The sequence below is a fragment of the Artemia sp. Qi Xiang Cuo genome, chromosome 14 (assembly GCF_049724085.1).
Source record: "Artemia sp. Qi Xiang Cuo chromosome 14, ASM4972408v1, whole genome shotgun sequence".
Taxonomy (NCBI): domain Eukaryota; kingdom Metazoa; phylum Arthropoda; class Branchiopoda; order Anostraca; family Artemiidae; genus Artemia; species Artemia sp. Qi Xiang Cuo.
In genome coordinates, this window is record NC_142807.1 from 32,555,468 (window position 1) to 32,568,314 (window position 12,847).

The 12,847-nt window shown below is 37.9% G+C and overlaps 1 protein-coding gene across 2 annotated transcripts in view; it reads left to right on the forward strand.

Moving 5' to 3' along the window:
* The window catches only part of Rcd5 (microspherule protein Rcd5), an 82,163-nt gene that overhangs the window by 54,942 nt on the left and 14,374 nt on the right, over window positions 1-12,847 (forward strand). For both annotated transcript variants that reach the window (XM_089099781.1, XM_089099782.1), the window contains one exon: window positions 9,069-9,192. In XM_089099781.1, coding sequence (XP_088955907.1) covers window positions 9,069-9,192 — 124 coding nt within the window. The remainder of the gene's footprint in view (window positions 1-9,068; window positions 9,193-12,847) is intronic.

A 12,847-nucleotide genomic window follows, 5' to 3' on the forward strand; every position in this document is an offset into this window, starting at 1 on the left:
CCACCGGTTTTTCGGTTTTTTGTCCATTTTTGAGCCACTGTTCGTTCTTACACTTCTTTTCCCTTGTTTGTGGTCATCATTGGGGCTTATAATAGAATCTAAAGTTCTTTTCCCTTTTACTGACCCTTCGTTTAGCCGGCTTCCGCCTGGTGTGGCAGGATCCGCAGTAGTCATTGGCCTTTCGTAGACAGTTGCATCACTATCGCTAGCGTTACTACTTTCTATGTCCGAACAAGAGTCTCTATCACTTGAAGGGGATCGTATGTAGGCCCGACGAGGAATAGAATCCCTTTTTGAACTATCAACTCCGGTCGGTTCTGCCGATTCTGCAGCCTCCACGACCTTTTTTTTTATCAAAATCATAAGAAAAAATCTGGTTGTCTATGTAAATTTTTGTACCACGCAATTTCAATGCTCTGTTTTCACTTATAGCTTGGGTTATCAGGGGTCTTAATGCTTTTCGGGCCTCCCGTTCCTCTGATGTATAGTCTGGGTTGACTGAAATCCCATTTCTTTTAAACAGTTTAGCATTACGTAGGACAGCATCACGAGTCATTTTGGTCGTGAATTTATCAAGGATAGGACGGGGGTTCCAGGGTCCTCTCAGTCGAAGAGCATCTCGTATTTCATTTTTTGATAGTGAAAGGTTGGGCACAGAATTGTTAATACATACTATAATGTCCTCACTTAGTTTAGAGTTCGGATTACTTGGATGCGGCATCCCATAAAACATAAGATTGGTTTGTTTTAGTTCCTTTTCCAATCTAAAATTTCTCTTACGTGACTCCTTTAATTCACTCTTAATTTCTGCGATTTCTTGGGATGTCTTTACTTGATTTATGGCAAAGTCCTGCAACTTAGATTCTATCCCTGCCAAAATTGATTGTGCATTTTGAATGCTTTTCGTCAGATGTGGAATATTTGAAACTGCTTTTTTTATTTCCCCTAAAGTCTGGGCAATGTCCTGATCTCCCATCATAACTATCAAAAGACGTAAAACGAAAACTTACTCGCAAGGGGGGCTATTTCGTAAACAAGTACAAGTGTTCAAAATCTTTCTTCAAATGCCAAATCCAATCCAGTAAAAAAAATCCAATCTCCGATATTGAATGCCTTCAGGTAATTGCGTAAGATTTAATCCTTTACAAAATATATGTGACCTTCACTGGCGGATGCTGAATGAGAACTGGATGAGATGAATGAGAACTATATGCATTCTCCCAATATTCCTGATCATTTTGGTTTTTCTGCTTGAAAGTATGCTGTCGAGACTGTCACGAAAAAGTGTCAGCTCTATGATAAGATGAGATTTATTTTCAACAAAAAAATAACAACAAACAAATAAAATTAATCAAACAAATATAATGCACTAGCAAATTGGACTTTTCATTACTCATCAATTATTTTTATATTGAAATCTAGAATATTTTATAGATCTTCTGCATCCTAGCTGGTACCATGGAAGAAATGTTTTTAATTGAATTTCCTATTTTCCCGATTATGGTTTCAAGTCTGAAGTTGACATTTATTTGTTTTTTGTTTTTGTTTTTCAGTTTTGTTGGGGCCAAAGATTGGTTTCTTTGATACATATGAATTTAAGTGTCTGTTTGTGTTTTTAGACGCGTTTATTTTTGGCTGAATGAAAAACTAAATCATTTAAGCTAGAAGCTTGAAAATTTCCCAGCGAAGAGGTTTAAACCACCAGAATGGCGAATAACTATTTTTCATAGGAATATCAAGTTTGTTTAGTTTCCAGTGCGAATTCAAAAAAGTGATTTTGAATTTCTGTTTAATACTACTACTGCTACAACTACTACTAACAACTCACCATAGCACTAAGCCGCCTGAGGACAACACACCTACGCAGGCTCGTCCTACGTCATAATCCATTCAAACCCTCCCTCTTTATACCCTCTCAGGAATTTCTGTTAAATCTTTTCTTACGATATCCTTGAACCCCAACATAAGACAACCGGATTTTCCTTCTCAAGGCGTCTTCCCAGTGTTGTCTTCTGTCGCCCACGTCTTCTGATGCCAGAAGCAGCCCAACACCACACATCGTGGGGTAGGCGTCCCTCGCCCATCCGCACCGTGTGACCCCAATATTGCCATCGGCTAGTCACAATTCTATCGATCACGAGTGGCTCCTTTGTCTTTTTACATATAGAGGCGTTAGTTAGCTTATCAGTCCACTGAATACCAAGAATACGCCGAAGACAGATATTCTCGAAACACTTGATTCGTATTTCAAGCTTCTTAGCGAACGTCCAAGATTCACAGCCGTGCATTAATACGGAGAGAACGCTATTGTTGAGAAGCCAGAGCTTGAGCTGTAGATATTATACTGGGTTCCTCCAAACATTTCTTAGCTTATTGAAGGCACTTCCTGCGCATGTAATCCGTGTGGGAATTTCCCGCTCAAGGCTGCCATCATATTTAACGACACTACCAAGGTACTTGAGCTCTTCAACCTCCTCCAGTATATCACATCCGATTTTAAGCGGTGGGGCAGGTTGGGTATTGACGCTGTTTCGCATGACTTTGGTTTTCTGTGTACTGATTGACAGACCAAATCGTCCGGCCATACTGGAGAGTACAGCAATACTATTCTGCAGCTCCTCTCTTAAATTAGATAGGAGGGTTATATCATCAGCAAAATCGCCGTCACAGAATGTGCGACTTAGGTTCAGCTGGATTCCACCTCTGAAATTACATTTTCGAAGTACATAGTCGATGAGAATAGCAAACAGCACTGGGGAGAGGATACATCCTTGGCGGACACATGACTTCACACTGAACCATTCTGTAGGGTCCCCATCATCAGTCCGTACAACATAAAACTGATTCTCGTATAGCCTGACAATCATAGAAAAATTTTGTCGGGGAATCCATAATATCGAAGTATTTTCCACAGTGAGTCCCTGTGGACCGAGTCAAACGCTTTCAAAAAGTCAATGGAAGCAACAAAAATCTTAGTCTGCCATTTGTTTGCTTCTTCTATGGGTACCCTCAAACTGAATATCAAATCAGCGGACGATCTTCCAGGTCGAAGCCCATGTTGCTCATCTCTTAGTATTGTGTCGACTTTTGACTAAATACAGTTCAGTAGTACTTGGCAGAAAATCTTACTCCCTACCGACTGCAGAGCGATACCTCGCCAGTTATTACAGTCGGTTGTTCTGCCTTTCTTAAAGAGCTTGATGATAACCCCTTTCTTCCAATCGGTGGGAATATTTTCAGTTTCCCATATCTGAGAAATAACCTTGTGAAGGGGCTCGTCAATGACTTCAGCTCTATACTTCAAGAGTTCAGGCTGTAAGCCAACAGCTCCTGTAGCTTTGTCATTCTTAAGGTTATGCAATACTGTCATGAATTCAAGCAGGCTTATAGGTTCTTCGCTTATGTCAAGTTGAAGGAACTGTAGCTCAGCCGGAGGGGATACCTGGTTTGTAGGCGGTGGAAAGTTTAGTACCTCATCGAAGTATTCCTTCCATCTCTTATCAATGTCTTCCGTTTTTGTAAGAAGTTGCCGAGCCTTACTTTCAATCGCAAGTGCTGGCTTTCTGAAGTCTTCAGTTATTTCTTTTGTGATACGATAGACTGTCCGACTGTCACCCTTACTCGCGGCTGCTTCTGCTTCAGCCGCCTTTGTCTCAAGAAAGAACCGTTTGTCAGCTCTGGTAGACCGCTTTACGGCCTTGTGGGCTTCTTTATATTTAGATTTCAAAAATCTTTGTACTCGACAGTGGACTCACTCTCGCATTATTCCAAGATGATTTTGGCTTCTTTTCGGTCATACGTTAGTTTCCACGATTTGTCACTGATTCACTGCTCACTTTTCTTTTTTGCATACCCGATGTTTTCTTCGGCGGCACCCCGCGCACATTTTACAATAGACTCCCATCTCTCGTTTACTGTTGCAGTTGTCTTCAGTTGAAAGAATTGCAAACCTGTTTCCAAGATTCATACATTACGCTTGTTGAAGTCTCTTGTCTTGGAGCTTCCGAACGTCAAAGGACTTGATATGGTTTTTACATCTCTTCGTGGTCTGTCGCTTTTATTTGAAACTGGCAATCAACCGTTTGTGGTCAGAGTATTTATCTGCACCACGGTGAATCCGCAAATCCTCCAGCTATCGTCTATAATGCTTTTTCACTAATGTGTGGTCAATCTGGCTTATTGTAATACCATCAGGTGAAGTCCAATTATATTTGTGTACTTCACGATGGGGGGAACCATGGTCCACCTTCTATTAGACTACGGCCGGCAAACATATCAACCACACTTACTCGATTATCAATGATAACACCCAGGCCATGCCGGCCTAGCACATCAGGCGCAAAACTGTTATTACTACCAACTTTGGCATTAAAGTCGCCACACACAACTAATATATCGTGCTCAGGTACTGTATTGAGTATGTCGTTCAAATCACTATAGCAACTGTCCTTGGTGTCCCCATCAGAATTGTTTTTGGGGGCATAGGCTGAAACGACGGCAAGTTTAGACTGGGAGCTTTCAAAACGAGCCTTAATAATTCTTTCAGTCATAGATACAAATTCCAACATCAACTTCTTTGCTTGTTTACTGACAACTAGGTCAACTCCAGGTTCGCGTCTCTTCTCTTTACCTGAAAAAAATACTTCGTAGTTGTCAACATATATTGAACCAGAGCCAGTCAGCCTGGCTTCAGAAATAGCTGCTTTTTCAATCTTATATGATTGAAGAATTCTAATCACACCCTCTAGACGACCTGGTTGTGGATCAGGATTAACAGTCCTGACATTCCAAAAAGCAAGACGAAAAGGTTCATTCTCTGTCAAAAATCGTGTCCGGGGACGGTCAGTAGTCGTTACCAGAGAAATCGAATTAGGTCCGAGACTTTTTGGTGTCGTTTCGAAAATCATCTAAAAAAATTTTACAGGGTTAGGGGATTAGCCTTTCGCCCAACCCTCCTTTTTTCCTGGCTTGGGAAAGGCTGCTCATCGAGCCCCGAGAGGAAAGGGTCCTAACAGGTGGAGTATACTACCTAGGTAAGTGAAGCTGTCAACGTGATTGAACTTTTTGTTTTCCAACCTCACCTTTTCATCTTCACTTATTCCTAGGTTTAATGACTTGGTCTTCTTAATATTAACTTTTAAACCTGCTCTTGCACCCTGAACTCGTCGAACCTCTAATAGTTCTTTCATTTTCTAATACTTTCATCTAGGATGCTTATATCATCGGCATAATCTACGTCCAGGAAAGTTTTACTTCTCATTTTGATTGCGTGTTCTTCCATTGCCTTTTCTGTGCTCCTTAAGACAAAGTACATCTAAATAGTCCATATAAATGGGGATAGAACGCAACAGTGCTTAACTCCTGATTTAACACGAAACCAACTACTAACCCCATTTCCTATTTTAACTGAGCAGTATTATTCACGTACATAACACTAATCACTTTTGTGTATTTACTGAATGAAAAACGCGTACTCATAATCTATAAAACCGAGGACTAAAGGCGTCTGATGACTCAGACACTTCTCGTTTATTAATCTAAGAGTGAAAATTTCGTCGACACATCTTCTACCCTTTCTAAAATTGCACCGTTCTTGTATCAAAACTTTGTCTACAACATCTTTAAGTTTAAAAAGTATCATTATACTAAGTAATTTGGTACCTACAGAGACCAGGCTAATGTCTCTGTAATTGCCACACTCACTCTCATCACCTTTCTTACACGGGGGTTTAATTTGAGTTTTCCTGAAATCGCTTGGTACTTTCCTCTTTTCAAAAATCATATTTAAAATCTTCAGTAACTTATTTCTAACCTCATTACCACAATATTTAAGAAACTCGGGCTTTGTGCCATCCTGGGCCCATCTAGGTCACAGCATGGTTTTCAGTACTTGGTGATGCTCTTGAATCAACAAGAGTTGAAATCCTGCACGAACAATCTCAAGTCTATTACCTCCGATTCACACAAATGTTATGCGGTTATGTGGAGACAACCCATAGTAGATACATTAAGTAGGAAAAAGATGTTTAGTCCGAAAAAGCCCACCAAAACAAACCATACCCAGAAGAATTATCCATTAACTAGAATCCAGTGCAAATGCTGTTTCGTTTACTAGGCTATGATTTCCTTGAGGGGGGGGGGCACCACTGCTCAAGGTCACCCTGCAGCACGCTATCCATCACCTTGCTTGGCGTGAAGCCTAGTGATGTTTACACCCCTTCACCGCTTTGAGGTGCGCTAACAGGTTTCATATGCTACCTAGGGATAAAGGGTCAAGCTTCGATTCCTAGAACTACTACCGCTGCAGAAATTTTCAGGCTTAGCTTGGCCTTTGCTCCCACCTAGAGTCAGCAATAGGCTTAATGCATTCTTGTTTTAATGTATCATCTTAAACGCTAATTTTAATTATAACACCCTACAGATGTCAGTCATCCCGCGAACTACGTTCAATATCTGGAAAAGCTTCAATTTGTAGCGAATTTTGAATGCAATAAGTTTTCAGTATCGTCATTTCCTAATCCGTAGCTATGTTTGTAATATTATTATCCAAAAAACATTGTATCCGTATATGAATGTTCTGTTCTTGGCCAACCATATATGACATAAATATAGATGTTTATTTCTCGATTATGCCAGTTGAATAAGTAATATGTGTACCATCATTTGCATTTACCATAAAACATTGCAATTTATCGTGCCATTTCGTGTTTTTGTGAAATTACAAAAGCCGGATTAACTGGGATATATTAAATTCCTATTTCTTTTCAAGTACCCTCCTTTTTTATTGACTAATTCATTTCGGAATTTGAATGTATTGTCCGTGTTTCAGTGTTGAATTAAGATTCTTATCCATCCTTATAAAATGGTCATAAATGAACGCGATTGAGTGTGCAAACTTGTCATCCTGTTTTGTTTTTATTTGTTACATATTCTATTAGGGCTAAACCAAAAACCCAGTATACATATTTGTTCTGAACAGCTAGATAGGCTTCCATCAGCTATATAAAGGAGTGAATAAAATGATTCACCAAGATTTTACTTGATTTGTTTTTGGCGAAGATTTGAAAATTAATAAAACTACAGTTTTAAAATAATCGACATATTGCCATTACTTTCATGATATAGAATTTATTTTTTAAGTGAAATTTATCGATTCTGTGTAATTCAATAATTCTCCAAACTTAAATATTAATTTAACTAAAAAGCAGAAATCAAATGCTATTGCTTCAAGATCACTCTTGAGCTGCCACCTTGCAAAGCTGCGTTGACATTTCTTATTTTTATACACGCATATTTTATGAAGTTAGTGACTTCTCTCCATCTCATTAGAAGGTAAAAATCATATAAATATTGTATTCTTTTGAATCTTGACCCACTTCATGCAATTGAGGATGAATATAATTGTTATGAAATCCTTTATTCAAATCTAGCATACAGCATAGTAAATAATCCACCTAAGAAGAAAAAGATTGTGTGCCAGTTTAAAATATTTTCTAAAGATAACGGCTCTTGCATCTTTATGTCTTATGGTTAAAGAAACAACTTATTTATCGAACTTTTTAAGCAAATTGTTGATTCAAAAAATGAAAAGAGTCGTGTTTAATTATATTTTAAATAAGAAAAAGAATCCTATTGAGCCACGGAATTTGTTACTTCATAAATGATTCTTGGAAAAGTATTTTCCTTTAGAAATGACTTCAAAATACATTGGAATCTACAGCGATTCAGAATGTGTACATTACACAAAGTGGTCATTCGTTATTGGGGAAACGATGTATGGTTCCTAAGTTCTTTTCTATACATTTTTTCTCACTGAAGCTAAATTACTCTTTAATTTTTTCCCCTGTAGGAACCATTTCCAAACACTTTAAAATTCACAGGGACCATTCACATAAAACATGATCTTCAGAACTGATGCGAGTATTTAAAAATATAACAAACAGAAATGTATTTCTCAGCGAGTAATGCTGTAAAACTCTGTAAATATAGTTAAATCTGTCAGAAAAATGAACCAATATAAATGATAAGATGATCTCTTATTTTGCAAGTGTTTTGTTATGTAGAATAATCATAAATTTCCAGTTTTAATTTCAAAGATGACCCTGCTTACTAGTCTTGGTCCATGCGAGTGGCAGAAGATTTTAGTTTCCAAACAGTTTTGATGATAATTACTTGAGTCACTTCTTGTCTACCAGCATCCCTGTAACATAGCTACAAGTGGGGAAAGTCGTGGCTTCAACTCATTTGGCTGCAGATGGAAGACAGATAACTTTGGCAGAACCTGGTCCAGCAGCTTCTTGGTGCCCGATTGGGCTGAATAGCCTGTGCCCCGTCTTAATGAATGATGAAATGAATGGAAAATAACAGGGGGCTGCGACCGATTCTTGAAGCAGAATTTAGTTGCTAATGCTTAACGCTCACATTTTGTTGTTTCTCTTCACATTACTATTCACCTACTTCAGGTTACTATATTTTTCCTTTTTTTTATTCCTTCTATTCTCTATTGCTGACTCATGTTGCTTAAATCCAATTCATTATATCAGTGAAAAGCTGTATAACTTCCGGAAAGTTGATTGTGATAGTGATATATAACTTGAATGGGTAGTTCGAAAATGCCCCTATTGGATCTGGATTTTCAAGTCTGTGTAATATTAGCATTAAAATAGTTTATTGATGTAACTGATTGGTGTACCTGATGATTTTCTGAAACCTAGCAGCACACGTAAGAACGATAAATAGATAGAATGGACCACTAGAATATCTTTAGCACCCATTTAGAGTGACTCTTACACAAAACATACCAAAATACAACTTCTTTCTAAACACATCACCAAAAATAAAAGGAAAAAAATAATACACATCAAACTAAGTCCAATTACATTACTGATGCTTACAAAATAAGCAAAAGTAGAGCAATATTTTTTTATAACTTTTTTCGCTTTTTTCCTTCATGACATTAATGGATTTGGCCCTTGAGCCGCCTCTATTGTGACTGTCTTTTGTTAGTACAATTTCCATTTCTGTTATCATCTCTCTATTTGAAAAATTAACACTACTTTTTCTTTTAGTTCAACCAATCCCAAAGGGGGATAATATAATGCAATTTCATGATGCAGAGTCATTACTGAGAGACAGTGAACTTGGTGAGCCTACAAATGACTTCCTGGAAAATGAACTGGTGGCTTCTGACAGGTACAAATACTTCCCTTGTAAGAAGTGTCCAAACTCGATGAATCCAATTTTCAGGGGATTCTTGTAGCTTTTAGATAACGAATAACTTGCGATACAGAGGGGCGAACCGCTCAAGTTTTTAGATACGAAGGAGTTTGAACCATTTTGGGTTATCAAGGGAATACATATATCTGGATTTTACTGTGCTTTGAAATTGAGGAGAATCTTAGTTTTTTATTTGTAAGCTCGTCGAATAGATCATTAATAGATAATTTTTGAAACGACGTTTTACCCTATTCCCCTAATCCAGTGTTTGTTAAGTAACCTTATGTGATAATGCTGTTACAAAAATAAGGGAACTCCTCGGTCTTTTGTTGTTAAACCCAAGAAACAGACGTTAATATATCTTGACCTCGTTTTTGTTTAAAAAAGATAAATTTTTTCGGTATAAAATTTTTGTTTTTTATTTTTTTTTTTTTTCAAAAATCATACAATTTCAAAACAATCTAAACCTCATACGCTTTACAAAAAGTCATTTTTAAAGTGCTATTTTAACATAAAGTTTAGCTTTGTGCTCTTTCAGAACTCTTGCTGATGTATCTTAGAATCCGCTTCTGTAATGGGAAGGATACAACTCAGTTAGGTGGTTGTTCGAACAAGTACCGGGCTCAAGTTGAAAGCTTAGATTGGATTTACACCGATTTTGGACGATTGCTTATTCTGGAAATTCATTTAAACCAGGCTTGCATAACATATGATTCACGGGCAACGTGCCTTTCGACAGTACTGACACTTCGACCCGGAAGGCCGTGTTTTACTGAAGGATATGATTATGATTATTTCGTAGTTTTCCAGGCTGGAAAAATCACATGCATAAATGTAATGGAGTCCTACGAGTAAACTCGCTCAGATGACAACACTACCCGAAAAGGTCCTAACTATCCATCATCTGGAATGGATAGGTCCAAACTACCCTAGTGTCCATTTTTTCTTCTTCGTCTGACGGCCGTTGTCTATTAACTGAAGTTTTTATTTTAGTTGCGCTTAAAATAAGTAATATACCAGAGAAAATGATATTGAAATGAAATCACCAGCCGCTCTTTATTTTTTTTTTTTTAAGCCGGTGGCCGCTTTCTTAATAGCAATGAAAATGCAAAAAAAGTTGGCTCACAAGACATTAAAGACCAACACTAAAACTGAAAACAAACAGAAAACCTCTTGAATATGAGAGGGCATCGCGTCCTTTAATCACTTCCCTGCTATTTGTTGCACTATTATTTTTTGTCATTAAGGCACGAGCTAATTCTATCGTAGTCAACAAGCTAAACTTAAAAAGTTTTATATATGTATCTTTTTTGAAGTTTCTAGTTTTAGGGTTTTCGTTACGATTAACTAGGGCCGTTCTTTACTTACAATTCATTATCGTGAACGTCTTGATTTGCCCACTTATTCAGTCTTGAGCTGAGTATGCCTGACTTAACTGATAAACTATTAACTTTTTAATTACTATGATTAACAAACAGGCTTTATTTTGCCACGTAATCCACTGTTAGAACACTGAATTAGAAAAGGCCAAACATTGATAAAAAATAGCTCCTCTTAAAAAGGAATCCTGCCTTTTGAGGCTGCCGCTTAAAAACCTATTTTATAACAATAACATATAGAAACAAATGGAAGGAAGTAGGGAGGTGCAACTGGGGTTGCCAACTTCCAACGTTTTGAGCGAGTGAGAATTGATGCCCGAAAAATGTAAGATTCGCTTGAAAAGAGTGAAGTTAAAAAGTTTGCGCGCATGCAGCCCCTTCCACTCTTCTGATCACTCTCATTTCATTTAAGAGCTAGTGTAATTTATTCCATTGCCAATTCGTATTTAAACTTTGACTTTTCCCTTTTTTCCAATGTAATTGAAATAAAAGTAAACATTTCTCTTCAACCATCATTACAATATCTTGTTGTTTTTTTTCTCGAAGCATAGACCACTAATTTTCAATTGAATTGTACATTTTGTCGCGTTCCACCTCAGTGTCACCTAGCAAATTTGAAGAACATTAAAGCAGAGGTACAAGTGTATCCCCATCTCCAGAGCACTGGACAGATCACTGGGATGTGATGAACCTGCTGAGTACTCCATTGGTCACTGTTTTTCAGGCCTTTCACGTGTCAATCTGAATTCGGCTTTAGCTTTAAAGTCAAGCGCAAGAAAATCAGCTGTGGCTAAACTAACTTCGAATGGACCTCATACGCAGGTTATTCCTTCTTGTTTAATAAAAGACTTGAGGATTCACAAGTAAGTTTGCTCGCCTCCTAAAGCCTGTGAACCCGTTTTTCAACTGCCTGAAGCTCTTTGTTCAGTATATTGACCTTGTGTAGGACAGGCGAAGAGAGTTTTGAAGCCTCTTCTCTTGCTCCTTGGTCTCCAGCTAAGTCACTTTCTCTGTGATTTCGTGAAAAGTTAGAGGAGCGGGTTCCACTGTTCCTAGATTTGTTCAAACAACACCTTTAGAGAAATCCATCGTGTACTTGCGACCTGCAGCAACTTATGGTTTTCCACCTGATAAAATCTTGATATCCTTTTAGCTCGTCCTGCCTCTGGTCTGATTGCCACATATCCTGCACCATCACGTATAAGACGTTTATTCCTTCCAGCGAGTTATTTAACAGACATTTCAGTCGTAAACGTTTTTATGTTATATATTACTGTTTGAACAGCTCTTAAAAAGACAACCATTCCAAAATCCGTGTTTTGATATTAGCTTTTTCATTACCCTCCTGTAAACACAAAGGAAAGGTCCAGCTATCGTCAAGTGTCAGGTACTTAGGCAGGGAAGACCTTTGAGCCTTCCTTCAAAAAATATTTGATTTGTTTGCGTTAACCTAACAAAAATCTATGTTGATAATCGGCTATCCATATGTTGCTTCTCAGAGGCCTGTGTGGCCATTTTCATAATTTAGCTTTTTCCTGTGATGTGACTGTATGGGCTATATCCAGAACAAATTCTTTCGTGTGTTTCCGGCTGGTACAAAACGTTTTTGAAACATTTATCAGTTTGAGGATAATAAGGCAGGCATTGCATTTTTTTTTTTTTTTTTTTTTTTTTTTTTTTTTTTTTTTTTTTTTTTTTGCATCCCCTTCCAGGAAAAAACAGTGGTTGCTTTTCCATTTATATAGACTGTTAATACGGCTGCTAATCTGATTTTGCACTTGATAATTTGATTTTCTTCTTCATTAACGAATACACCGAAAAATTGACTGCTCGACTAGGGCAAGGTACAAGTTACAGAGGAAAGTTACAAGGAACAACTGTATTTCTGACTCTAGTAATTTAATTTGGAGTTTAAATTATTTCTTTACAACTTTTTCCATCACCATCATGGTTTCAGTAATTGCTACAACCTAGTAAAGACCTAACCCCGGCCCATAGCAGGGCCGTATCCAGGATTTTCTTGAGGGGATGTTTTACACAAGGGTTCGTTTTCGGGGGGGGGGGGTATACAAAAAACTCAAAACATTTACAAAATTTGCTTATATTCATTTTTGACTTTTACGAGTCAGACAAACATTTTTTTGGGGGGGGGGGGGGTTAACCCCCCGAGCAAACCCCCCCCCCCAGGATACGGCCTTGGCCCATAGTAACAAAAAAATTTTAAATGCGTTTTGAAAAAGCTTTCTGGTGAG